Here is a 25886-nt window from a genome sequence, read left to right as displayed (position 1 = left end):
AAGGGCTGCCAACGATTTTCGTAGCCCGAGGGCAGGAGTGGTTGTTGACCCTTTGTTGATGCCCCTGGGGGAAAAGGGATGAGGCACCCTAACGAGAGAGGAAGGTCGTCCCTTGAATTGGTTGGAGCTTGAGAGGCTCGTGGGTATGTAAGGAGTTTCTTTTGACTTTGGCTGGCATAGTAACTTAATATTCCTTTTAAACGCAGAATGTCGATCGGGACAGAGGATGTCAATGGTGGTGGGCACCCTAGAGATGTAGTTGACTAAGTTCCTGCCAATGTCATCGAGTCCCTTGATGTGATCACTCCCCTTTTTCGTCGACTGATGCTGGCGGAAGCTCTCAGTAGAATCAACCTGTGTGTCGAAAACTCCCTCTCGAGTCGGTGGCATGTCGGGTGCAAGAGATTTAAGAGCTTCTGCACCAAACAACGAAAAGTCATGCCGACTCATGTGTTTGGATGGATGGCTCGTTGCGAACTTCTGGAGGACGTCTTTCAACAACAATCAGCTATCATTGTTCAACTGGAGGGAGAGGTCGCGTTACTGCTTGTTTCCCTAAACAATGTCTGAGTTGAGATGCGATCCATCCGTTGTTCAGTAGTTCTAAGTTAATTACACAATGAGGCCGACTGAATGGAAAAAACTAAGCTTGGTGGAGAGATGTTCTTCCAGAGATTTCTTTATAAGGGGCATGCCCCGTCCGAAATCGTAGAGGACCCATTTATCAAATACTTTGTCCTAAACCTGTAGTAATATCATTTGTAATAAAAAAAAGATATTTTGAGGGAATTTGAAATGACAATTGGCGTGAAATTTATCATTTATGTTACTCTTCGATCTACGCGCTCGCCCTACACTTTTTCCAGTTTTTGCATTTTACTCTTCGAGTTTTCTAATTCCTTCTCTTCATTTTTCTTATGTTCTTTTCGTTCGGCTGTGATGGCTCCAAAGTATTCTCCGCTTCTCTACGGTACCATGAGGATATCCAATTCCTCTTCATTGATGGATCATGACATGAAGAGTCATCAGAAACGTTATGTGTCGGGTGCCTGAATCCCCCTCCACAGAATGTACGTCGCAGGGCACCCGACGAATGACGTGAACTATAATCTGGTGTTCTATCAGAATCAGTTTAAGTACGGTCTCCGTTAGCACGTATGGTCGAAGCATAGGGAGGGCCTACCAGTTCTTGTCACGTGGCCCAAATTACCATAAAACAGGAAAGACATCTAAGTACGAAACAACCCCGAATTACCATGAGTAACCTAATGTTGGCCCAACAAAAGCCCAACGAACACTTATGAGACTTTGTCATCCGTTGGTGAAATCTGAGTATGATGTGTGAGCCTCTCCCTTAGAAATGGCATGTCGTTGCACTCCTCATGGGCAAAATAAAATGCCAAATTTTTGCCTTGTTAAAAATCACTTCTATCAAAACTTTTGCAGAGTTGATAGAGAAGGTAATCAATCTTCAAGATATCATATGGGATTTAGTCCTTAAAGGTGATGATAAAGCCAAAGACAAAAAGTTTTCCACAACAGGTCCATTGAGAAAAACAAAAGAGAGTTTAGCTTTGACGACAGTTAATAGTAAGCTGAAAAAGCATGTCTTGTCCGCCGAACAAGCTCGCTCACCTTCTCAGTAGTGGAAGACCCCACCTTCTGAGCAAAAGAATTCTAAGGTATACTCTTTTAAAAAGGAATGTCTTATGAAGATCTTCAAAAATCTCATCAAACAGGGTATGCAGCTTCCCAAAATAAAGAAGCTCGAAGTGGTAGCAAAGGTCGTCGAGTGTTGATCTCGTCCTTCATTGAGGAAAGTAGGATGGTCGATTAGCCTTGGTCGAAGGTTCTCGCCTGCTTCCTAATCGGTCGGTTGGCTGACGAGTTAATTTGTTTCATCGGGCGAGTCGTGGCTAGTTTGTTGTTTGACTCAAGTCTTATATGGCCCGCATTTTCGTTTGCATAATCGGTTCGTTGCCTCGGATGAACATTCCCTTTCACAAGGTCTTGAGTGGATCTTGTTGCTGCCTATGCGGGATATCCGACGAGACTCACAATCAGGATGATTTGCATCTCACTCTTCACTGATCTTGTCGCTATCGAGAGGGAAAACATCTCTAAAACTTTGAGCTATCATGGGTTTAGAGATGCGACTTCTCATGCTTGGTGTTGAATTATCAGTCGATCACTTACCTCGAAGGAAAACTTTTTAGCCCCTCCACCGTTTGTTTTCTTTGAGCTTCATGTCATTAGTTCTTATGTATACACAAAGTTTTTTCAAAATTTTAAAGAGAGAACGAAGTCGACTCACAGCAAGACCGACGGCACCCAGACCAAAGATTGCCACTTTGGACCCTTTCTCGATGTTCGCCGTATTCCACGCAGCTCCCAGCCCTTCACAATTAAAATAAAAAATATTAGATGCATGCCACATAATTCACATATATTTACATATCTAACAATTAACATTTAATATTTATGTTTACATCACTTAAAGTGTTATAAATTTATACATGAAAAATCTAGTTCAGTTTGAAAAAATTCGTGATGGTTGTACGTTTTGTGCGATGTTAAAATTTAAGTATTGTGTGTAAATATGAAAATTAAAGTATTAAATTTGAAAATATATGAAAATTGGGTGGTATGCATGTAAATGACCCCAAAAGAAATTATAAGAGTTCTCTCTAATGTAATATAGTATTTCAGAATAGACTTTTTCGGAAACGTACACTGCCATGCCGCTAACAATCGGTCCTCGGTCTGCGTAGATTACTTTCAAAAGCACCTTGGAAAAGTTCCTTCTAATTATTTTATTTGAAATTAACAACTTATGTTATGGCAATCATTCATTGTAGTTAACTACCGATATTATCATAAAAAAAATTATATTAATTTTTATTCAATTAAAACTATTGAAATTTGATGAATATTATACATTTTTAAATATCATTATCATAATTTTATCTTCTAAGTCTGGAGAAAAGTAAATCTATATACTTACAATTTAAATAGTTTTTTCTGTTTTTAGAGTTTTTGATCAATATAAAAAATATTAATGTCTTATACTACTTTTTAATTATCTTTTGTGTGTTGGATCTAGGCACAATGCTAAGTGTTAGGCATGGCTCATACACCATAAATGAGACGGATGCTGGAGCGGAGCGGAGTGGAGTGGAAGAATCTGTACAATCGGGGGAGTTTCATTATGTGGGATGAGGGTGTGGGGCAACAGCCTGCGGTTTGATTCATGAGTAATTTAAGTAATTACATATTGTACTGTAGGGTAACATATATGTCATGTTTTTAACCCTAGGGGAGTTTCTGTGTCTCTGAGATTCGAATTTTGTATTCTGTACTCTTTTCTGAATATAAAGGAAGTCGCCACTCTGCTCCCGAGAATGTAAGCATCTTTGCCGAATCTCGTAAATCTCTGTGTGCTCTTCTGGACTTATGTCGATTTCTATTTTTTTCGTCATAAATTCTCAACAAGTGATATCAGAAAAAGTTTCAAGGGCAGGGAAGAAAAATTTCGGCAGCACAGGAATAAAGAAGATTTTGACAGAGGAGATTTAGCGGCTAAGGCAGAGGAATCCGGTGAATTTCGAGGCTTCAACGATTCGGCAAAGAACTTTAGCTGTTCGCAACAGATTGTTGGAGCAGGCAGCGAGGAGTTCATGAAGGGCGCGCGGGAGGACCAGTTTGCGAAGGCGAAGCCGAAGGCGTTCGCTGGAAGTTGGCGGACGGAGGCGCGAAGGATTGTTCGCGAGAGGCTGCCACCAACGCAGGAGTTTGCGAAGGCGAAGCCGAAGGCGGTTCGCGGCAGGTTGTTCACCAGAAGAGAATCAAGGAATCTTTCATCTCCACCAAAGAGAATATTCCCTCTAAAAAGCGGAAATTCGCAGAAGGAGTTTGCGCGGGAGTTCCGCGCCGACGCAGGCATTCGCGCGGGAGGCATTTGCGAGATTCAATTTGGAAGCTGCTCGGAGGAGCAATTCACACGGTGGCGTGAATCATTGAATCACGCTAAAGCCGAAAAAGAAAAGTGGACCTTTTGTGGAAACCAGAAGCAGAGCTTTTCTGGAAGAAAAAAAGTTGATTTTCTGGAAAGTAGAGACAGAGGTTTTATTGGAAGTTTAAGGAAAAAGATTTCTGAGAAAGTTTAATTAAGGAAAATTTAATTGAGAGAAATTCATTTTTTTGTGAAACTTAGTTAAGGGATTATTTAAAAAGATTTGTGGCCCAACCCACATTGGTGTATAAGAATTTCCATGATGTATTTTCTCCTAAGGGGCTGTATATTCGCAATAGAGGAGATTTGTTAGGCTATGTATTTCTCATAAGAGACTGAATATTCGCCAAGGTGAAGATTTGTTGGGTATATTTATTTCTCCTAAAGAGTTTGATATTCACTAATATGGAGATTTGTTAGGTATATATATTTCTCCTAAGAGAGGGTTTGATATTCACTAATGTGGAGATTTGTTAGGTATATATATTTCTCCTAAGATGCATATCTCCTAAAGACTGAATATTTGCCAAAATGGAGATTTGTTAGATATTGCTCATATACCATAAATGGGACAGATGCTAAAACGGAGTGGAGCGGAAGGATTTGTATAATTAGGGGAGTTTCATTATCTGGGTTGGGGTGCGGGGGCAACACCCCGCAGTTTGGTATAGGGGTAATTTAAGTAATTACATATTGTACTACATGGTGGGTTATATATATGTCCTGTCTGTAACCCTAGGTGAGTTGCATCTTGTATTCTGTGCGCTTTTCTGAATATTGAAAATAAAGTCGCCGCTCTGCTCCCGAGAATGTAGGCATCTTTGTCAAACATCGTAAATCTCCGCGTGTTCTTCTAGATTTGTGTCTATTCCTATTTTTTTTCGCCCTAATTTCTCAACAAGTGGTATCAGAGCGAGGTTCTAGGGCTAGGAATAAAAATTTTGGGGGCGTAGGAATAAAGAAGATTTTGACAAAGGAGATTTGGTGGCTAGGGCAGAGGAGTTCGGTGAATTTTGGGGCTTCAACAATTCAGCGAAGAACTTTGGTGGTTTGCAACAGATTGTTGGAGCATGCAGCGAGGAGTTCGCGAAGGGCGCGAATCGCGCAGGAGGACCAGTTTGTGAAGAGAAGCCGAAGGCGTTCTTTGGAAGTTGGTGGACGGAGGCGCGAAGGATTTTTCATGGGAGGCTGTAGCTAAAGCAGGAGTTTGTGAAGGCGAAGCCCAAGGCAGTTCGCTGCAGGCTGTTAGCCGGAGAAGAATCAAGGAATCTTCCATCTCTACCAGAGGGAATATTCCCTCTAAAACACAAAAGGAGCTCGCTGCACGCGGGAATTCGCGGGAGGAGTTTTGCGCGGGAGTTCCACGCCGACGCAGGCATTCGTGCAGGAGGCGTTCACGGGATTTGGTTCGGAAGCTGCTCAGAGGAGCAGTTTGCACGGCGGCTTGAATCACTGAATCGCGTTGGAGCCGAAAAAGGAAAGAGGACCTTTTCTAGAAAGCGGAAGCGAGACATTTATGAAAGGCGGAGCTTTTCTGAGATAAAAAACAAAACTTTTTTGGAAGGAAAAAGGAGTTTTTCTTTAACGCAGAGGAGGAGTTTTTCTTGGAAGTTTAATAAAAAGGATTTCTAGGAAAGTTTAATTAAAGAATATTTAATTAAGAAAAAGTCTTTTTTCTGAGAAACTTAAGAATCTTAATGTGGTCCAACCCACATTAGTGCATAAGAAACTCTATGTTGTGTTTTCTCCTAAAGGGTTAGATATTCGCAAAGGTAGAGATTTGTTAGACATATGTATTTCTCCTAAGAGGCTGGATATTTGTCAAGTTGGAGATTTGTCAGGCATATGTATTTCTCTTCACGGATTGGATATTTGCAAAGTTGGAGATTTGTGAGGAATACGTATTTCTCCTACGTGGCTGGATATTCGCCAAGGTGGAGATTTGTTAGGCATGACTCATTTACCATAAATGGGATAGATGCTGGAGAGGAGCAGAGCCCACGAGCGGAGGAGTGCAAGGATTTGTCTAATCGAGGGAGTTTCATTATGTGGGTTGGGGCTGCGGGGGCAACACCCCGCGGTTTGGTACATGAGTAATTTAAGTAATTACATATTGTACTATAGGATTATATATGTCCTGTTTGTAACTTTAGGGGAGTCTCTGGGTTTCTGAGATTCTGAATTTTGTATTTTGTACTCTTTTCTGAATATTGAAAAGGAAGTCGCCGCTCTGCTCCCGATGATGTAGACATATTTTCTGAATCTCGTAAATTTATGCGTGTTCTTCTAGATTTGTGTTGATTTTTATTTTTCTTCGCTCTAATTTCTCAACACTAAGACATAAAATATCACTATACCGCTATGAATCTTCCAGCACACAGTAATAATAATATAATATTAAAATATATAAAGCAAAAACTCATTTTTTTTAAAAAATTTATCTAAATTTATAAAAAAAAGTTTAATAAATTTAATTTTAAATAAAGTTCCAAAAAAGTAGATTTCATTTTGGGTAAGGCTAAGAAATTAGCACAAAGGTCGTTAAGCGCTTAACAATCTATTTAAATTTGAGCTCGAATTGAGATCGGATCAAATAGAACAGACCGTTCTATGATTTATAAGTTCTTAAATTGTAGCTTTCATTTTGGGTAGTTCTCCGCACGGTTGAGAAATTAGCACATAAATTGTTAATCGCTTGAAAATTACTCAAATTTTGATCTCCAACCGAGAATGGATTGAATTGAACAAGCTAATCCATGAGCCAAACATTTGGACCAGGCTTCAATCAAATTCAAATCCATTCTACAGGTAACTTCAATCGGATTTTGAATCGGTATTTGATCGACTCGATAGATATTTCAATCTGATTGAAGTTACATGTAGAATGGATTTGATCAAATTGGCAAGTCGATCGGATTGAAAATGGACAGTGGAGAATAACCCTTGTCGTGGTTATGGAATAACAAATTTAAGATTTTTGGGTATAAGAACAAGGCTAAATCCTACAAACCCTAAATCCTTTTTCATTCGCACAACACCACCACTTCCCGTTTCATTTCGTTTGTCTTGCCATTTACGCTCCTCTGCCACCTTACGATCTCCAATTTTGGCGTTTTAACGGGCTACAAGTGTTCTACGGTGTTGTTTGCTCATTGCATTATCTCTATCTCTCTGACCTCACATTCTCCTTTTTGTCCATTCAGTAACTTCCATCTCTCAATCTTTTATTTTTCATATAAGATAATTATTGTTTGTTGCATTTCTAGTCCTCTCCTTTGTTATGGTAAATGTTTATATGCTCTCTCGGTTTGGCACTGGTGAACGACGCTAAGAGATCGAAAATAATATAATGATTTGTTGAGCTTAATGGCTATTATTTAGAAGGTGTTCGGCTTTCCTCCAAGTTCATAATAATGTTCAATTGGTTCTTATTGCAATGAGTTTTCCTCTTTTTTTTTTGGTTAATAGAACAACGCACTATGATGATCCTCCTTTTATTTCAAATGTAAAAAGAAAAGTTTCTCAGTAGTATTTGAGGTGATTTAGACACATTGCATTCTAAATTTACTTATCAACATATTTTTCACAAAAACTTTCACATCCGAACACAGACGCATAACTTTCTCAGGAAAACCACAATTTCCTCACACAGTGCAACGACTTCCCTCTCCGTCTGTCGACTCTCTCAAGAACCTCAGTGATTTTTCCATCACCATCTCCTTGAGGATACCAAAATGAAGAAAACACGCTTCCACCTCAGTAAGGCATCGAAGTATGAAATCAGAGGACAAACATCGCCCTCCAGTCACCTCCTCCTCCCTCGTAGCACTGGAAAAAACCTGACAGCCAGTACCCTGGTTTCCAACACCCTGATCCTCAACATCACACTCAGCACCTTGCTCCAGTGCGCTTAGTTATGCCATATCTGCTCCCCCGCGACAACCTGTTAAGTATTCACTCCCTCCACCGCAATCTAGTCCACAACCATCATATCATCTTCAAAATCAACACCAGTACCTGCCGATACATAATCAACAGTCAGGACTTTAATTACTGAAAAGAGAAATACAAAAAGCTATTTAAGCTACATACCAAGAATCCACCCCCATTTAGATGTGGTATAAGAGAAAATGTCCTCATCGGTTTTCTTTGTTATCAACCTTCAGAAGAAAAACCGCACTTAGTTGGTCCAAGTCATGTCTCATCCTCAGCCGCCACCTCCTCAGGACTCTTCCGAAGAACCATGACCCACATAACCAGCAAGACGAACAATCTTTCTCCTGCAGCAGGAACACTCACCCCTGACAAGTGTCTCTAAGGATGATCGACAGGTCGACCTCTAGCCAATCCTCCAACCCTCTCCTGGGGGAAGCCAACAAAGAAAACTAGAAGAATCAGGTCGACTCTTACGATCGTTAGCTCCTAGCTTGAGCACAACTTTCTTTCTACTCACCCCATCATGAATACCTCACTCGCAGGTTTACGCTTTACATCTAACTTACGAGCCTGCGCCCAAATATCACTCATTGCTTTGAGGAGGACACCCTTATCGGAAAGCAGTGCTCCATCGTCATACATTGTGAAAAACACGAAAAGAGAAGGACGAGACAAATGAACCAATAGAGACGGAGACGATGCAAACCTACACCGCTTTAAAGCTAATTATAATGCCCCAAGCACGAAAATCGAGGGAAGTTCATATTGCATAATAATATTACATGATAAAAAATTCTCTTATCATCGAGCACTATACAATTTCTGATGAGCAACAAAATCGAGAAACTAAATATGAACATATAAAAATATGTCAACACAAATCTCAAAGCAGATTGATCTTTCATTAGAAGATACAGACGATCGAGCGTAGCCTTCAACGATGAATATTGACAAGGGAAGCACTTTGTTCGAACGATCGACAAAAGATGACAGGAAAAACTTCTGCAAGACGGTAACAAGCCTTCAAGACGATCAATGAGTAACACTTTTTCGGACTATATATTGATTGAATCAAGACTTGTTAAGCGATCGACAACTCGTTGATCGAATCGGTCCTGACCTTATTATATGCAATTAACTTTGTAAGTACCGAAAAAATCCCTCTGAAAAGTTAATAATGAGGGAGCTAAAATAAACTTTTGTAATGTTAGGGTCTATAACTATAAATATGGGTCAATATCACGAATAAGACACTCTTTTTTTTGTCTGCATTGCTCTCTTTCTCTCTCTCTTTTAATCACTTCCTAGCACATCGTTTCATTCTTTGATCGTGTTTTCAAAACTGTGTTGAATTCAACAAGCTCTATGTATATATTGATACGCCACCAACAAATTTTCATCATTCAACACGAATCTCGATGCAATTTTTTGAACAAGAAATATTCAAACTTCAATTAAAAATCATCCGGAGCTCCGATTTCAGCAAAATTAAAGTCAAACTGATCGGCTCGATGAAACGGATCTAATGATATGAAAGTCAATTCAATCCAAGTCAAATCGAGCCCGAATCAAATCATTAAACTACTCTTGGAGTATTTTCGTAGGCATTTGAAAAGTCAAATAAATATCGAATCTAGCGAGTTTATTGTCGAATCGAGCGTCTCGACAAGACGAATCCAACGAGTCCAAGATTGTTCAATTCCAACATCTTTAAGGCACTCAAATGTCCACCAAACGTCATCTGATCAAGGGAAGTCCTTCGAACCGTCTGATCAAAATGGTTCATATTCATGCATTAGTTGCACTCAAAACACTATAAATAGAGTTTCACCCCTCACATGAGGGAGGAGACTTAAGAGAGAACTTGAGGCTTTGAGAATGAGCTCGTGTCCAAGATTATCCTCGTCATCGTTGATCGCCGTCGACCACCACTGACCGTCGTCAACCACCGGACCACCATTGATCGCCATCGATCACCGCTGACCTCCGTCGACCACCGCCGACTATCATCGACTGTCTTCAGCCACCCCTGACCTACTTCGACCGTCATAGATTATTATCAACTACCGTCGATCACCGCCGACCTCCGTCAACCACAACTGACTAAACGAACTGACTAAACGTCGTCAGTCGACGTTATAACTTGAAAAATTAGTAACCCTTTCCCGTCTGTGAGACAAGAGGCATCTGTAATCATCAACTTATAGTAGATTTTTACAACTATGCTAGACCCCATGGTTTTTCCACTTTACGGGTTTTTCACATAAAAATTTCTGGTGTTATCACAGCTTTATTCATTTTCATCTGAGTGCAACGCTAAGACGATAATTCATTAATCCATCGTCGCAATTTTTTTAGGAGGCATTATATATATATATATATATATATATAATCAAGTAAGAAAAAAATATTTAAAAAAAATACCAGTAGAGACGCCGCAGCTGAAAAGACACATCCGGCTGAGCGGCACGTCGGCCGGAACTCTCACAGCACAGGCGGAGTCGATCACGGTGTATTCGGCGAACGTCGACGTGTTTAAGAAGTGGTGAACGGGCTGCCGGGCTTTGTCAGGCCCAACCCAGAAGAACCTGACCCGCCCATCAGCCCGCATCACGCTCCTCATTGGATCGACCGCATAAACAGCACACATATTTGTCTTCTCCGACGAACAGGCAGCGCAGTCCCCGCATTCGCCGTTGAAAACCGGCACCACCCGGTCTCCCGGTCTCAAGTCCTCAACGGCCTCTCCCACGCTCTCCACCACCCTATCAATAAATTAATAAAAATATTTATTCTGGCCGGCTTTAATATGGAGCGATGATAATTTAAAATATTAATATTTACCCCGCGGCCTCGTGGCCCAGCACACGAGGGAATACCTGCTGCTGCTTGTTCTGACAAAACAACATTAATATTATGTTAGATATACATGTCAATTAATATAAATAATTAAGAAATTATTAATACCTAGTCCTAGAGCTGTAAACAAGACGAACACGAGCGAGCCAGAATTAACTCATGTTCTGCTGGTTTATATTTCAAGCTCAAAAAGTGTGTTCGTGTTCTACTTGTTTGCTTAGCGAGCAGAACACGAGCCGTTCACGAATAAAAAGTCATTTTGACAACCCTAATCACGTAGCCATAAGATATTAAGAATTATGATCAGATTTAAAGTATCATTTGAATCTAATTTAATAATTTTTTTTCTATTTTTTTAATTAATATTTTCAATTGATCATAAATCTTTGTAGTTAATTAAATTTTTTAAAAATATATAGCTGATTAGTAGTATTTCGAGCCAAAACGAATGAACAAATATTTGTTCGTGTTCGGCTTGTTAGCTTAGCAAACGAGCCGAACACTTGTTGTTCGCGAACAACGAGCCATTTTGACAACCCTAACTCGCCCTTCCAAGAGCTCCTTCCAAGCGCTGAGGTCGGTGTGGCAAATCCCGGTGAAGAGAATTCGAATCCGGACTTCCATGCGCTGAGGAGGCTCCACCTCTATTTCCTCCATTTTGAAGGCTTCTCCCGGTCCCCAAACCACCGCCGCTAATTAACCACAGAAATCAATCAATTAATCACTCATTAATCAAGGTTTTAAAAAAGTGATTAAGATGCTAGGTATGAATTACCTTTGCATGTGATAACTTTTCCGGCCGTTTTATCTCCGGCGTCCCCGTTCGCTCCGGCGTGGAAGCCATTGGTGTTCTCTGAGTTGTAGCTGGTCATCTTTGCTAGACTCTTCGCTGTTCCTGTCTCTTTATGTCTCTCTCTTCGGGCCAGTTGCTGGGGACTGGTTGTTGGCTATAAATAGGAGACTTTGACTTGATCATAAAATGTGTCACGAGACTCCCGGTAAAATCATCTTAAGTTCTAATACAAACAAAAAATCAATTTTATTTTATTTTTTTTGCTCCCGCGAGACGCTACTTTTAGAACAAGAAAAAGGTAACAAAGTAAAAATATTGTGCTGGGATAATTGGATCCGGATGATGTAGGTAATATTATGTATTTTGATAATCCGTTGTGCGGACGACAGATTGGGTGTCACATCAGGTCATTTATATGGCAGCATAGTGCTATCTACGTTGTTATCGGGACATTATGACAGATATACAATATATGAGTGTAGGATGATGTGGATGACGAGGATGAGTAGTAGAATCAGAATTTTCATTAGGGCTGTCAAAACGGCTCATTGTTCACGAACAGTCCTCCGTGTTCGGCTTGTTAAGAAGCTCGTGTTCGGTTCGTTAATTTCGTTTGATAAGTTAACGAGCCGAACACGAACTAAGATGTGTTCGGCTCGTTTTGACTCGAAATACTACTCATCAAGTTTATATATATATACTAAGATGTGTTCGGCTCGTATTATATACACACGTTAGTAAATTAAAATTTTTCTTATTAAGTTATTTCTTATTCTTATTGAAATATATATGTATATATATATATTATTTTAATGTTAACGTTTAAATCACCTCAATAATTTTAAAAAAGGTTTATTTTTGTTATTACATCCTTAATAAGTTATTTCTGCAATGCTAAAATACATGAATTTAATAATTTTTATTTCTAAATCAGATATCGATTTAGTAAGAAATTAAGGGAATTAACATACAATTCTTATATATTTTCATGTCCAATACCAAAACTCTTAACATTTAATAACACTCAAATGTTTGACATCACATAAAAATATTAATGTTATCAACCTTTTTTTTTCTTCTTAATATAACATATCTTTCATGCATGCATTTAGATATGCTAATAACGGCCTGTAAATAAGGTGAATATGAGTGAGCCGAGAGCTTATTCGTGTTCAACTCGTAATCGAAATAGCTCGAGAATAACATGTTTATGTTCGGCTCAAATTTATTCAAATTGACTTGTGTTCAGCTCGAGCTAAATTGGAGCAGCCTCGTCCTTAACAATTATTGTTAGGTATGCCTCATATATGAGCCCACAAGCGGAGTGGAACGGAAGGATCTGTACAATCGGGGGAGTTTCATTATGTGGGTTGGGGGCGCGAGGGCAACATCCCGCAGTTTGGTACAGATATAATTTAAATAATTACATATTGCACTATAGGGCTATAATATGTCATGTCTGTAATCTTAGGTGAGCTGAATATTGTATTTTGTATTTTGTATTTTGTATTTTTTTTTGAATATTGAAAGGAAGTCGCTGCTCTGCTCCCGAGTGTGAAAGGAAGTCGCTTCTCTGCTCCCGAGGATGTAATTATATTTGTTGAATTGTTTGTTGTTTTGGATTTGTGTTGATTCCTATTTTTCTTTGCCCTGATTTCTCAACAAGTGGTATAAGAGCGAGGTTCTAGGGCAGAGAAGAAAAATTTCGTCCGCATAGGAAGAAAGAAGAATTGAAGAAAATTTGGCGACTAGGTTTCAAGGATTTGGGCTTCTGCGAATTCAAAGAGTTCGGCGAAGCTTCGGAGAAGTCGGCGCAGGAAGGACGGGGACTTGACAGAGACTTCGGCGGTTCTCGACGATTCTTGGCGGTTCCCAACCAGGCAGCAATCAAGCGAAGAAAATCGTCCGCAGGCTTGAATGGGCGAAACAGATTGTGTACAGGCGAAGCAGCTTTGCGAAGGAGGTTTGCGTGCGTGAAGATCTGTGAATCAGCGAGGCTTCTTCCAGTTCGTGATAGATTGTAGCAGGTTGCAAATCGTGGCGGGCCAGGGAGGGATTCACGACTAGCGAGGGGCCTTCGTTCGCAACAGGCGCTCCGGAGCTGCACATTCCCGACGGTGAATCGCGAATCAAGAAAGGAAATTCCTACTAAAAAGGTAAGTGCGGAGAAATCTGGAAAGCGGAGGCGGAGCTTTTCTGGAAGGAAAGCGGAAACAGTGTTTTTCTGGAAGGCACGACTTTTATGGAAAGAAAGCAGAGGCGGAGCCTTTCTGAGAAGGAAAACAAAGTTTTCTGAAAGAAAATAAAAAGAAGCTTTTCTATAAAGCGAAAATGGAGCTTTTCTTGGAAATTTAAAGAAAATGGTTTCTGGGAAAGTTTAATTAAGGAATATTTAATTAAGGAAAAATCCTTTTTTCTGAGAAATTTAATTAAGAGAATCTTAATTAAGGAATTATATGACATATTTCTCAGCCCACAGAAATATTTAAAATGGTGGCCCAGCCCACATTGGTGCATAAGAAACTCCATGACATATTTCTCATGAGGGGCTGAATATTCGCCAAGTTGAAGATTTGTTAGGTTTAGCTCATAATACCAGAATTTGGAGTCTCTTGGAATGAAGAGATGCCTCTGGGAATTGAAGAGGTGTTTCTCTTGGAATTTAGTGGGTTAGGGAACAACGAGGGCGCAGCGGAAGTGTGGTGGCTCAACCTACATTGGTGCATAAGAAACTTCATGATGTATTTCTTCTAACGGGCTGTATATTCGTAAGGTAGAGATTTGTTAGGCATATGTATTTCTCATAAGAGGTTGAATATTAGCCAAGGTGGAGATTTGTTGGGCATATGTGTTTCTCATAATGGAGTTGGATATTCGCTAAGGTAGAGATTTGTTGAGTATATGTATTTCTCCCAAGGGGTTGGATATTAGCCAATGTGGAGATTTGTTGAGCATATGTATTTCTCCTAAGGAGTTGAATATTCGTCGAGATAGAGATTTGTTAGGTATAACTCAAATACCATAAATGAGACAGATGCTGGAGCGGAGCCCACAAGCGGAGTGGAGCAGAATGATCTGTCCAATCGGAGGAGTTTCATTATATGGGTTGGGGGTGCAGGGGCAACACCCCGCGGTTTGGTACATGAGTAATTTAAGTAATTACATATTGTACTATATGGTTATATATATGTCCTGTATGTAACGCTAGGTGAGTTGAATCTTGTATTTTGTATTCCTTTCTGAATATTGAAATGAAGTCGCCGCTCTGCTCCCGATGATATTAGACATCTCTATCGAACCTCGTTAAATATCCGTGTGCTCTTCTGGATTTGTGTCGATTTCTATTTTTCTTCGCCCTAATTTCTTAACAATTATCAAGGAAATGTAAACTTGATTAATTAAATTATTCTTATTAAACTTAATTAATTAACTTTATTAAGCATATTATAGTAATTATAATGCAAATAATACCTTATCGTTTACACGGATCTGAAGTTTTTCAGAATAGCACGCTAAATTACAGATTTTGAAGAGCACTTCTCCCTTCAAAAATCTTGATGTGTGGATATTTTAAAGCATACACAGGATACTTACATATATGACCCATAAATTTATACCTTTTAGGCCGCAGAACACAGATTTTAGGGGCATTTACATAACTACCAGTCAAATCATTTGTCGTTACATATCCCACCTAAAATTATCCTTTTCAGGCGGCCACTTTAGGAGCATTTACATATATATACGGGCCAAATCCATTGTATTTACATATTTATATGTCATATCACCAAAATATTTTTTTAAAAACAGTTAAATTTAGATTTTTTAATAGAGATAAAAATTGATATAATTAATAATAACTATTTAATTATTTAGAGTTAAAATGAGCCAAACACGAACGAACAAACTTATATTCGTTCGACTCGTTTATAAATCAAGTTAAAAAATGAGCGACTTCTCATTGGCTCTAGTGAAATCTACGGATAGTTTGATAAATCACATTTCACCGAGTTTAATAAATCCTGTTTAAAATAAATTCAAATCACAGCCAAACACCACTTTTTTGTGGAATTAGGGCTACAACCGAGCCGAGTCGTGCCGAGTATATCATAGTTTGGACTTGGCTTGATATGATTATAAGTTGTTCATGTTTGGCTTAAGCTTATGTTGAGCTTTCATATATTGTTGGACTTATTTAAATTTTTTAATTTTTTTGACTTGATTTATATTGATTTGTTTATAACAAGTGAACACATATTTAAACAAACTAATGAACGAGCTAAAAATTCAAACAAGTGTCTAGATTTTCATGCAAAAAATTTAATAAATAATTTTACAAATTTGATCGCAACTATTAATTCATTGATTTTAAACTTCAAACCCTACAGTATAGTATATCTCATTTCTCCTTCATTTTGCCCTAAATCTCTTGCTTATGAGATGTTTAGTCGAATGATTTGTATAGCATTTAAGCATGAGTTAACTTAAATCCTGCTAAACAACTTAAAATGACAGCTTTAAACCTACAAATATTTAATATTCAGTACTTCTATTGCATATATGATATGAGTCATCATCGAGCTATAGTTATTACTCTAGTTAATTATATTTTGTTTGAATAATATATCATAATATCTTGTATTTTTAACGAGTTACTTGTTGAGCAACAGACGAATTTGTTTGCGAACATAAATATATAAATTAAATTATGTTCATATTTAATTCATTTAAACTTTGAGCTTTTGTTCAACTTATTTATTTGCTAATTTGAATTGATTTAGAATTGTTCATCCCAAGTGGACCGATTCATTTACGGCCCTAAGTGGAATGGACATTTCCAATTTTAAAATTAATAACAGACGCTGGTTTAAACAGCGAGGCATATTTTTTCAGTGGAAAGTGTGGCAGGCCCTCTTATTTGGGCTTTCTCAAAAGTGTGGCAGGCCCTCTTATTTGGGCTTTCTCAATAAATGCTCTTCAAGCACTGATGAGTGAACTTTATCTGAGCAATTTCAATCTTTTATTGAAAGTAATTGATGACTATATTTTCACGATCGATATAAATTTTATTCTGATTTTACTGTTAAGGAAAATGTAAAACATCCTTCTTATTTTCATACAGAATAATAATAATAATAATAATAATAATAACTGAAATCATTAATATTGATGCATGTAGGAAAATCTGCGGCGGTAGAGTAATGGAACAAATATGAAATAATCATTAATATTGATGCATGTCGGAAAATCTGCGGCGGTAGAGTAATGAATTATCGTCTTAACATTTATATAAGAATTCAACACACACACAGATGAAAGAAAAAACGAGTAGTGATGACTCCAAAAACTTTTACGTGGAGAACCCGGAAAGGTAAAAACCACGGGGTCTGACCCAATTGTGAAAATCCACCACTGATTGATGATTACAGAAATCTCTTCTCCCACAGACGGAAAAAGACAACTATATTTTTCAGAATATAACGTTGACTGTCGGCGTCTGGATGATGGTGATTAACGACGGTTGATCGTGATCGGCGGAGGGCGGCGGGTTACAGTAGTCGACGAGAGGACGGTAGTGATGGTGGGGGTCGACAGAGTTTGGTGGTGGTTGATGGAGGTCAGGGGTGGTCGATGGTCGTTGTCGACGGTCAATGGGTCGGTGGTGATGCTGGGTTGCAGCTCCTCCTCAATGACTCAGACTCTCTTTGTAGGATTCAGCCCCCCTCATGAGGGGCTCCATTTATAATGTTTTAAGTGGAATTAATGTAAAAATATAAACCATTAGCTCCTCCTCAATGACTCAGACTCTCTCTGTAGGCTTCAGCCCCCCTCATGAGGGGCTCCATTTATAGTGTTTTAAGTGGAATTAATGTAAAAATATAAACCATCGTCTGGATGATGGTAATTAACGATGGTTGATTGTGATCGGCGGAGGTCGACGGTTTACAGTAGTCGACGGGAGGACGGTAGTGATAGGTGGGGGACGACAGAGTTTGGCGGTGGTTGATGGAGGTCAGTGGTGGTCGATGGCGGTCGGTGGTGATGCTGGGTTGCAGCTCCTCCTCAATGACTCAGACTCTCTTTGTAGGATTCAGCCCCCCTCATGAGGGGCTCCATTTATAATGTTTTAAGTGGAATTAATGTAAAAATATAAACCATTTTGATCAGATGATCCGGAGAGCTTCCTTCGATCGAATGACGTTTGATGGACATTGAGTGCCTTAACGATGTCGGAATTGAGCAATCTTGGACTCGTTGGATTCTTTTTCTCTAGACGCTCAATTCGACTAAGAACTCACTAAACTCGACATTCGTTTGATCTTTCAAATGTGTCTGGAAATCTTCCAATAATGATTTAATCACTTGATATGGGCTTGATTTAACGGTGACAAGAATACGGTTGTACTAACTTTGATATCATTAGGTCCGTCTCATCGAGTGCGGTTGTACTAACTTTGATATCATTAGGTCCGCCTCATCGAGTAACTATAAATTTACTAAAATCGGAGCTCTTGACGACTGTTGATCAAAGTTTGAATATTTATTGCTCAAAAGATTACGACAACATTCGTGTTGAATGATAAAAAATTATTGGTGGCGTCTCAGTTGCCCCTTATTTTCGGGCGAGCCCAATTTCTTAGTCTGAATCTAATTAGATCCGAAGCTTTTTTGTTTTTGTTGGGTATGGGTATAAATATATCCATACCATTAATATCTTAATATAATAAAAGTATATTACCTTTTATTTGGTGTAAGTTTTCTGTAGCTCAGTTGGTACGTCCCCATTTGCTTCGCATGCGGAGCCAGGGTTCGAATCCTCTGTATGAACATTAAAAATATTATAAATTTATTTATTTTGGCGTGCTTGCCAAATTAGATGAATCTGAACAGTTAAAAAGACTCTTCAAAATTATGAATTTTGATCAGTTTTTTTTTATTATTATTTTATTGAAGAGGTATTTTTTTTTTAATGAGAAGCCTTTTTTTTTTTTTTAATGAACTGTCCTTTTTTTAGGAGACAATTTTTTTTTTAACGAGTTGTCATTTTTTTTAATAGACAGCCTTTTTCTTTTTAATGGTGAGCTATTTTTTTTTTAATGTTATGTGTCATATCAAACTTATAAATAGAGGTCTTGGATGAGGAGAAGAATCACAAGTGAGAAACTCGTGATGCATTACAGAGAAGATTTGCGGCGAAGCAAATAGTTGCAGCTGAGAGTATCGAAGAAGCAAAGAGTTGTGATGACAAATTGGGGTGGAGAGTTGCGGGGAAAAGTTGCCCTGAATAGTTGCGGCGAAGTGTTGCAGCGAATTGTTGTAGAGAAATGTTACGACGAAGCGTTGTGGAGAAATGCTTATGCGAAGCGTTGCGGTAAATTACTGCGGCGAAGTATCGCGACGACGCAACGTGTTGTAGCAGTGGGTTGCAGCGACGCATTGCAGCGGTGCGTCGCAGCGACACGTTGCGGCGACACATTGCGGTAGGGCGTTGCGGCGTCACTTCGCGTTATGGCAGTGAGTGGCGGTGTAGCGTTGTGGCGAAGAGAAAGTTGTTCTCGCCTTGGGTAGCAGGCAAGGAACATGATCTTCTTTTTCGTTGCCGCAAAGATGAAAGTCGTCCTCATCTTGCGTAGCAGACAAACAACATGATCTTCTTTCTTGATGTCGTGTATTCCAGAGGAGATTTTTATGTCGCTCATGCACCTTCTGAAGTAATGTAGAAATATTGTAGTTTTCTTGTCGCGCCATGAGGCGAGATTTTCATTTTTATGTGGTGGAGATATCTGGAGACCACTTGACGATCATCAGAAGTACTGTAATTTAAGGAAGACGATGCTGACTCTAATTGAGGATAAAGTGATTTGTTGTAGCCCTTGTAAAAGTATATGTTATTATTTGTAGTTTTTTAAATCATCTAATGTGACAATTGTAGATGATAACAATGTATTTCTTTGTTGCTTCCATTGTTGTTGTGACTTCTTAATTGTATAAAATTTTGCAATCAAAGTTTGTACACACTTTCTAAAATGATGAATCGTGTACCTTTTAAGGCTATTGTCTTCCGAGGTTATTTTATCTCGGGTTTTTGCCTTATAGGAACTTGAAATGAACCGATAACTTCCGAGGCTCGTAGCCTTCTAAGGAATTTTATGCACTTGTGTCTTCTGGGCTTATAGCCTTCTGAGGTCTTTGATGTATCCGTGTCATCTGAGGCTTATAGCCTTACGACGTTTTTAGTGTACCCGTGCCTTCTGAGGTCTTTGATGTACTGTGTCATCTGAGGCTTTTAGCCTTACAAGGTCTTTGAGTGTACCTATGCCTTCTGAGGTCTTTGATGTATCTATGTCTTTTGAGACTTGTAGTCTTCTAAGGTCTTTGAGTGGAGACCCTCTCAATCACTTGCTCTCATGGAGTCTTTCTAGTAAGGACCCTATCCACTACTAGCTTCCCATCAAAACTTGTCTCTTGGGCTTGTCTTCTAGGGGCACTGTAGCTTCTCCTTGAGTCTTGCCTCTTGGGCTTGACTTTTAGAAGTACCGTGTCTTCCCGTTGAGCTTGCCTCTTGGACTCGATTTCTAGGGGCATGGTAGTCTCATCGAGTCTTGCCTTTTGGGATTGACTTTCAGGAGTACCGTATCTTCCCGTCGAGTCTTGCTTCTTGGGCTCGACTTTCAGAGGCATGTAGTTTCTCATCGAGCCTTGCTTCTTGTGCTTGACTTTCAAGAGTACCGTATCTTCATGTTGTGTCTTGCCTTTTGGGCTCGACTTACAGGGGCATGGTACCTCTTTCCTTCAAGAGGGCTTTCTACACAAAAATCTTTCATGAGAAAATAAGAAAATTTCGATAAAATGACATTTTAATGCAACATGAAAATTTTGCTAGAATAAAATTAAGAGTTTATAAGCCAGTCTCTTACTCATATAAGGTGAGTTGGTGTTATAATTCTCATTCCATAACTCCAACGATTCTCTTCTAATTCTCCTCACATTGTTCTTGTAAGTAGCGACCCAGGTGACTTTGATGTATCAGACGTTCAATTTCTTCCTTTAATTGGAAATATTTTTCAATTGAATGTCCTTTTGCACAGTGGAAATGACAATATTGAAACTGATATCCACCATATGGATTTCTTAACGGCTTTGGCCACTTGATAGTCTCTTCATCCTTGATGGCCATTAATATGTTAACAAGTGACTTGTTGAGTGGCGTGTATTCTTTTTCTGATCGTTGCTCACGATTCCCTTGTGGTATAAACATTGTTCGCTGTGAGATTTGATTGATATCCCTAGTTTTATTCTTGCGTTTGCCTCCCAATTGCTCAAATTGTTCCTTGTGAGCAATGATGATCTCATCTATAGAGATTTGTGCTTCGGCACGGTGAACAAGGTCAGCATAAGAACAAAATGTCTCCCACATAAATGATGAGTAGAAAGGTCTTGGGCGGAGCCCCCTAAGGAAGACTCTTCTTAGTAATTGCAGATCTACTCCTGGAATCCGTGGGGCTTCAGTAGAAAACCTGTGGAAGTAGTCATTTAGTGATTCTCCTTCACTTTGACGAATTCCTGAGAGATGGGATAAACCTCGATAACCTATCGATTTGCTACGAATTGTTCCACAAACAGTTTGACAAGCTCGTTAAAGGTGTTTACAATGTACCCTGACAGAAAGTAGAACCAAGTTCACTCTTGTCTTTTAAGAATAGCCGGGAAAACCTAGCACATAAATGCATCAGGCGCACACTGAATGTGCATGATAGTTCGATAATGAGCAATATATTCGTAGGGGTCAGTTATCCCTTCATAAGTGTCGATGTTCGAAAGCTTAAAGCCTATTGGGATAGAGTATTGGAGGATTGCATCCGCTAATGAAGAGAATTCATTGATGCTACAGTGAGTGTGGAAACGATCATTTTTCTCTAGAGAAAACTCTTATCGAACAAGGCGTCATAGTTCATTATGAATAACATCATCTGGAATGGCGGCAAGACGTGGCGGTGTCAGGTGAGATGGATGAGTGGAACTTGCGATGTCTAGGAGTTCAACATCACGATCTGGCAGGGGAAGTGTTCTCTCTTGGGGAGGGGGTCAGTACAAGTTCCTCCAAGCAGTATGTTTCTCGTATGTCACAGATTTAATGTTAAACGAATTTCGTTCATCAGTGTGGATAGCGGCTGTTAGGTCCCACGTAGAAGTTGTAGGATCTCTAGTTGAGACTCCTCCATTCTAGGCATTTGTTCTTCCATAGAAGGACCAAAACCCCCTCGTTGGTAGGATAAAGTCTTCCAGGGCGGAAAGATGAAGAAACATGCCGCTCTTAACTTCATGAATGTTCTCTTAACCAAGGGGTGCTGGAGCGAGCGGCTCCGTTGTCCTGAATATTATGTCTAGTGGTCGTGTAGTAAATTGAGCAAGTACTTTAGTGGCGATATTGAGATGTTCCCACAAATGGCGCAAAACTGATGCGTGCTTGATGTCATTAGGTCTGTCTCAACAAGTTCTTTGACTATAAGTTTACTGAAATCAGAGCTCTTGATGACTGTTAATCAAAGTTTAAATGTTTCTTGCTCAAAAAATTACCTTGACATTCATGCTGAATGATAAAAAATTATTGGTGGCGTATCAAATATTATATATATTTCCCTCCTAAAAGAAAATTTATTGGTGCTTGCTTGGTTCAAATCACTCCTAAAAGGAACTATTCATAGCTTTGAGGAACTTGGTGGGCTTTTCATAGAAAAAGCTTATAATAAATTAAAGTATTATAAAATAATCTACTCATTTTTCTGTAATTCATCAAAATGAAAAAAGTTGAACTAAAGTCATTAAGAGGACTCTTCCTGTGAGGGTTATGTTCTGGGCACTTCTACTAATCATTAATAAGCAAACAAGCCGAACGCGAACATACTTTTTGAACTCGAAATATAAATGAGCTGAGCTCGCGTTCGGCTCGTTTACACCCCTATACTTAACAAATAACCACCGACATTCGTAGCCGCTAGTCACCGTTGACTTCTGACCTCCTTAACCACCAATCATCTTTGACCACCGTCTGTTGTCACCACCTATGAACGTCGACCATTAGTTGTCGACGCCCATTACTTGCAACCTTGTAGTTAGACTGGAGTTCTTATTGAATTCCTGACATTTGTATTTTATGTGTTTGTTGAATTTTCATACAATGTTAAAACTATAAAATCACTACTCTATCACTGCGAATTTAATTTCCATCATGTAATATTTCTCATGTATTTACATACTAACACCAAAAAATTCATATTCACGTGCATAACACCCAATTTTTTAACATCACATTAAAAAAAAAATACCGTGACGGCTATTTTCAAAAAATTAAGTACATCATTTCATACATAAATTTATGCCACCAAGTGATATAATCATATAAGTGTGTGCATGTCACATTGGCCTAGTGATTCGCTCTTTTATCTTTCAATCATGATGCCTTTAATTGAAGGTCTTATATATGCGGTGCGGTGCATGTAAGAAATTAAATTACAGTAAAGAGCAAACTTTACGCATTAGATATAAAAATTCAAATGCTTGCAAGTTGTGACAACTCTGATCCTGCAGACAAGTCATAAATACATTCATTTGAAGCCCAAAACCCCTACATGCCATCATTTCAATTTGTTATAAAATCTGATTTAATAGGGAAAGATACATAATATTAATGATTATTTCATATTTATTTCAGTTTTATTATCATTATTATTCTGTATGAAGATAAGAAGAATGTTTTACATTTTCTTTTACAATAAAATCAGAATAAAATTTATATCGATCGTGAAAATATAGCCATCAATTACTTCAAATAAAAGAATGAAATTGCTCAAATAAATCCCCGAATCTTTAAAGCCTGCCACACTTGCCAATGAAAAGTATGCCGTGCTGTATAAACCCGCGACAGCTATTAATTTTAAAATTGGAAATGTCGATCCCACTTAGGGCTCTAAATGAATCAATCCACTTGAGATGAACAATTCTAAATCGAATCGATTCAGTCTTTCAAATTAGTAAATAAATAGGCTGAACAAAAGCTCGAAGCTTAGATGAACTAAATATGAACATAACTTAATTTGTTCATTTATGTTCACGAACAAACTCGTTTTATGCTCAACAAATAACTGTTATATTTTTATTTATGACTCAAATTTATTTATGCTCAACAAATAACTGTTATATTTTTATTTATGACTCAAATTTATTTTAATAACTTATGATATTTATTTTGATAACTTAAGCTATTAATTTTCGTTAACTTTAACTTATGATATTTATTTTTTTAATTCATGATAACTTAAATTATTAATTATCTTTACTCACAACTTCTGACATAACTTATGATAACTTATGATATTAATTTTATAATTCATGTAATCCCTAAAATGAATAAGGGTTACTAACGTATGTCATTGATTTTAATAATAAAAAAAATAATTTATTTATTAAATTATCATAAATTATATTGGTTGTAACCCCCTTGGTGGATGATGATTAAATAAAGCATGATTTAGAGAATAAATTCTCTCTCTTCCTAACACATCTCATACATTTCCCTCCAAATTTTCTTAACTTATAACTTATGATATTTATTTTTTTAATTCATGATAACTTAAATTATTAATTATCTTTACTCACAACTTCTGACATAACTTATGATAACTTATGATATTAATTTTATAATTCATGTAATCCCTAAAATGAATAAGGGTTACTAACGTATGTCATTGATTTTAATAATAAAAAAAATAATTTATTTATTAAATTATCATAAATTATATTGGTTGTAACCCCCTTGATGGATGGTGATTAAATAGAGCATGATTTAGAGAATGAATTCTCTCTCTTCCTAACACATCCCATACATTTCCCTTCATCAAAAAGTACAAAAAGTTTTAAGGGATTAGAGAGAGAAACTCTATCTCTTAAAGATCAAATTTCTTCAAGATCAAAATTTATCATCATGAATACAGGTTTGTCTTACTTTATTATAGATATGTAAAAAACATGAATTTAAAAGATCTTGGCTATTATGTATTTTTTGGAATTTGTGTCATAAATTTCAAATATGAATTTATATCAATAACTCGTTAAAAATACAAGGTATTAAGCTTGATGAAAGCTCGAGATATATATGATATACCATTTAAATAAAATATAATTAATTATACTAATAACTATAACTCAATGATGACTCATATGATATATGCAATATAAATACTTAATATTAAAAATTTGTAGGTTTAAAGTTGTCATTTTAAGTTGTTTAGCGGGATTTAGGTTTGTTCATGCTTAAATGTTACTCAAATAATTCGACTAAACATCTCCTAAGCAAGTGATTTAGTGCAAAATGAAAGAGAAATGAGATTTACTATATTGTAGGGTTCAAATTTTAAAATCAATGAATTAATAGCTGCGATCAAATTTATAAAATTATTTATTAAATTTTTTGTATGAAAAATCTAGACACACATTTGAATTTTTAGCTCGTTCATCAGTTCGTTTAAATACTCGTTCACTTATTATAAACAAATCAATATAAATCAAGTCAAAAAAATTAAAAATATCTAAACAAGTCCAACAATATATGAAAGCTCGACATATGCTTAAGCAAAACATGAAGAACTTATAATTATATCAAGTCAAGTCCAAACTATGATATGCTCGACTCGGCTGCAGCCATAATTCCACAAAAGCGGTGTTTGGCTGTGATTTGAATATATTTTAAATTGGATTTATTATACTCAGTTAAATCCGATTTATCAAACTATCCGTAGATTTCACTATGGTCAATGAGCGACTTTCCAAAAATCCGCTTTGTAGTTGAATTTAATAAATCCTAATTTACGCTGTAAAGTTAACATATCAAAATAAATTTTGCCAACACGAAAAAAATTAGTTTAACTGAACATCGGATATTCTTATTTTTTTAAAATGTTTTGGGAACTTAAATCCCGCAAATAGTGTGCTACCTAGGGCTGTAAACGAGCCGAGCCTGAGCGAGCCCAGGCCCGGCTCGTGTTCGGCTCGCTCGAATCTGGCTCGTGTTCGAAATCGGCTCGTGTTCGAAATGGCTCGTGAACAGTGTGTTCGTGTTCGGCTCGAATAGCATTTTCATGTTCGTGTTCGGCTCGTGTTCGCCTCGAAAATGGCTCGTTAGAATATAAAATTATTTAATAAATATTATTTTTTTTTAAATAATAATTTTGTCTAAAAATTTTTCAAGGACAAATTTCATACAAAAATTCAGAGATTTATTAACTTAAA

At 37.8% G+C, this 25886-nt stretch overlaps 1 protein-coding gene across 1 annotated transcript in view; it reads right to left on the bottom strand.

Annotated features, from left to right (window-relative positions):
• LOC110019013 (alcohol dehydrogenase-like 4) overlaps positions 1–25886 on the bottom strand; it is a 41854-nt gene that overhangs the window by 5799 nt on the left and 10169 nt on the right. Inside the window, exons 3-5 of the mRNA XM_020716528.1 lie at positions 10793–10842; positions 10373–10713; positions 2315–2397 (exon numbers count right to left, since the gene is read on the bottom strand). Coding sequence (XP_020572187.1) covers positions 2315–2397; positions 10373–10713; positions 10793–10842 — 474 coding nt within the window. The remainder of the gene's footprint in view (positions 1–2314; positions 2398–10372; positions 10714–10792; positions 10843–25886) is intronic.

Source organism: Phalaenopsis equestris, unplaced genomic scaffold (assembly GCF_001263595.1).
Source record: "Phalaenopsis equestris unplaced genomic scaffold, ASM126359v1 Scaffold000038, whole genome shotgun sequence".
NCBI lineage: Eukaryota > Viridiplantae > Streptophyta > Magnoliopsida > Asparagales > Orchidaceae > Phalaenopsis > Phalaenopsis equestris.
Note: the sequence above shows the minus strand (reverse complement) of the source record. Positions and strands in the feature narration are given on the sequence as shown.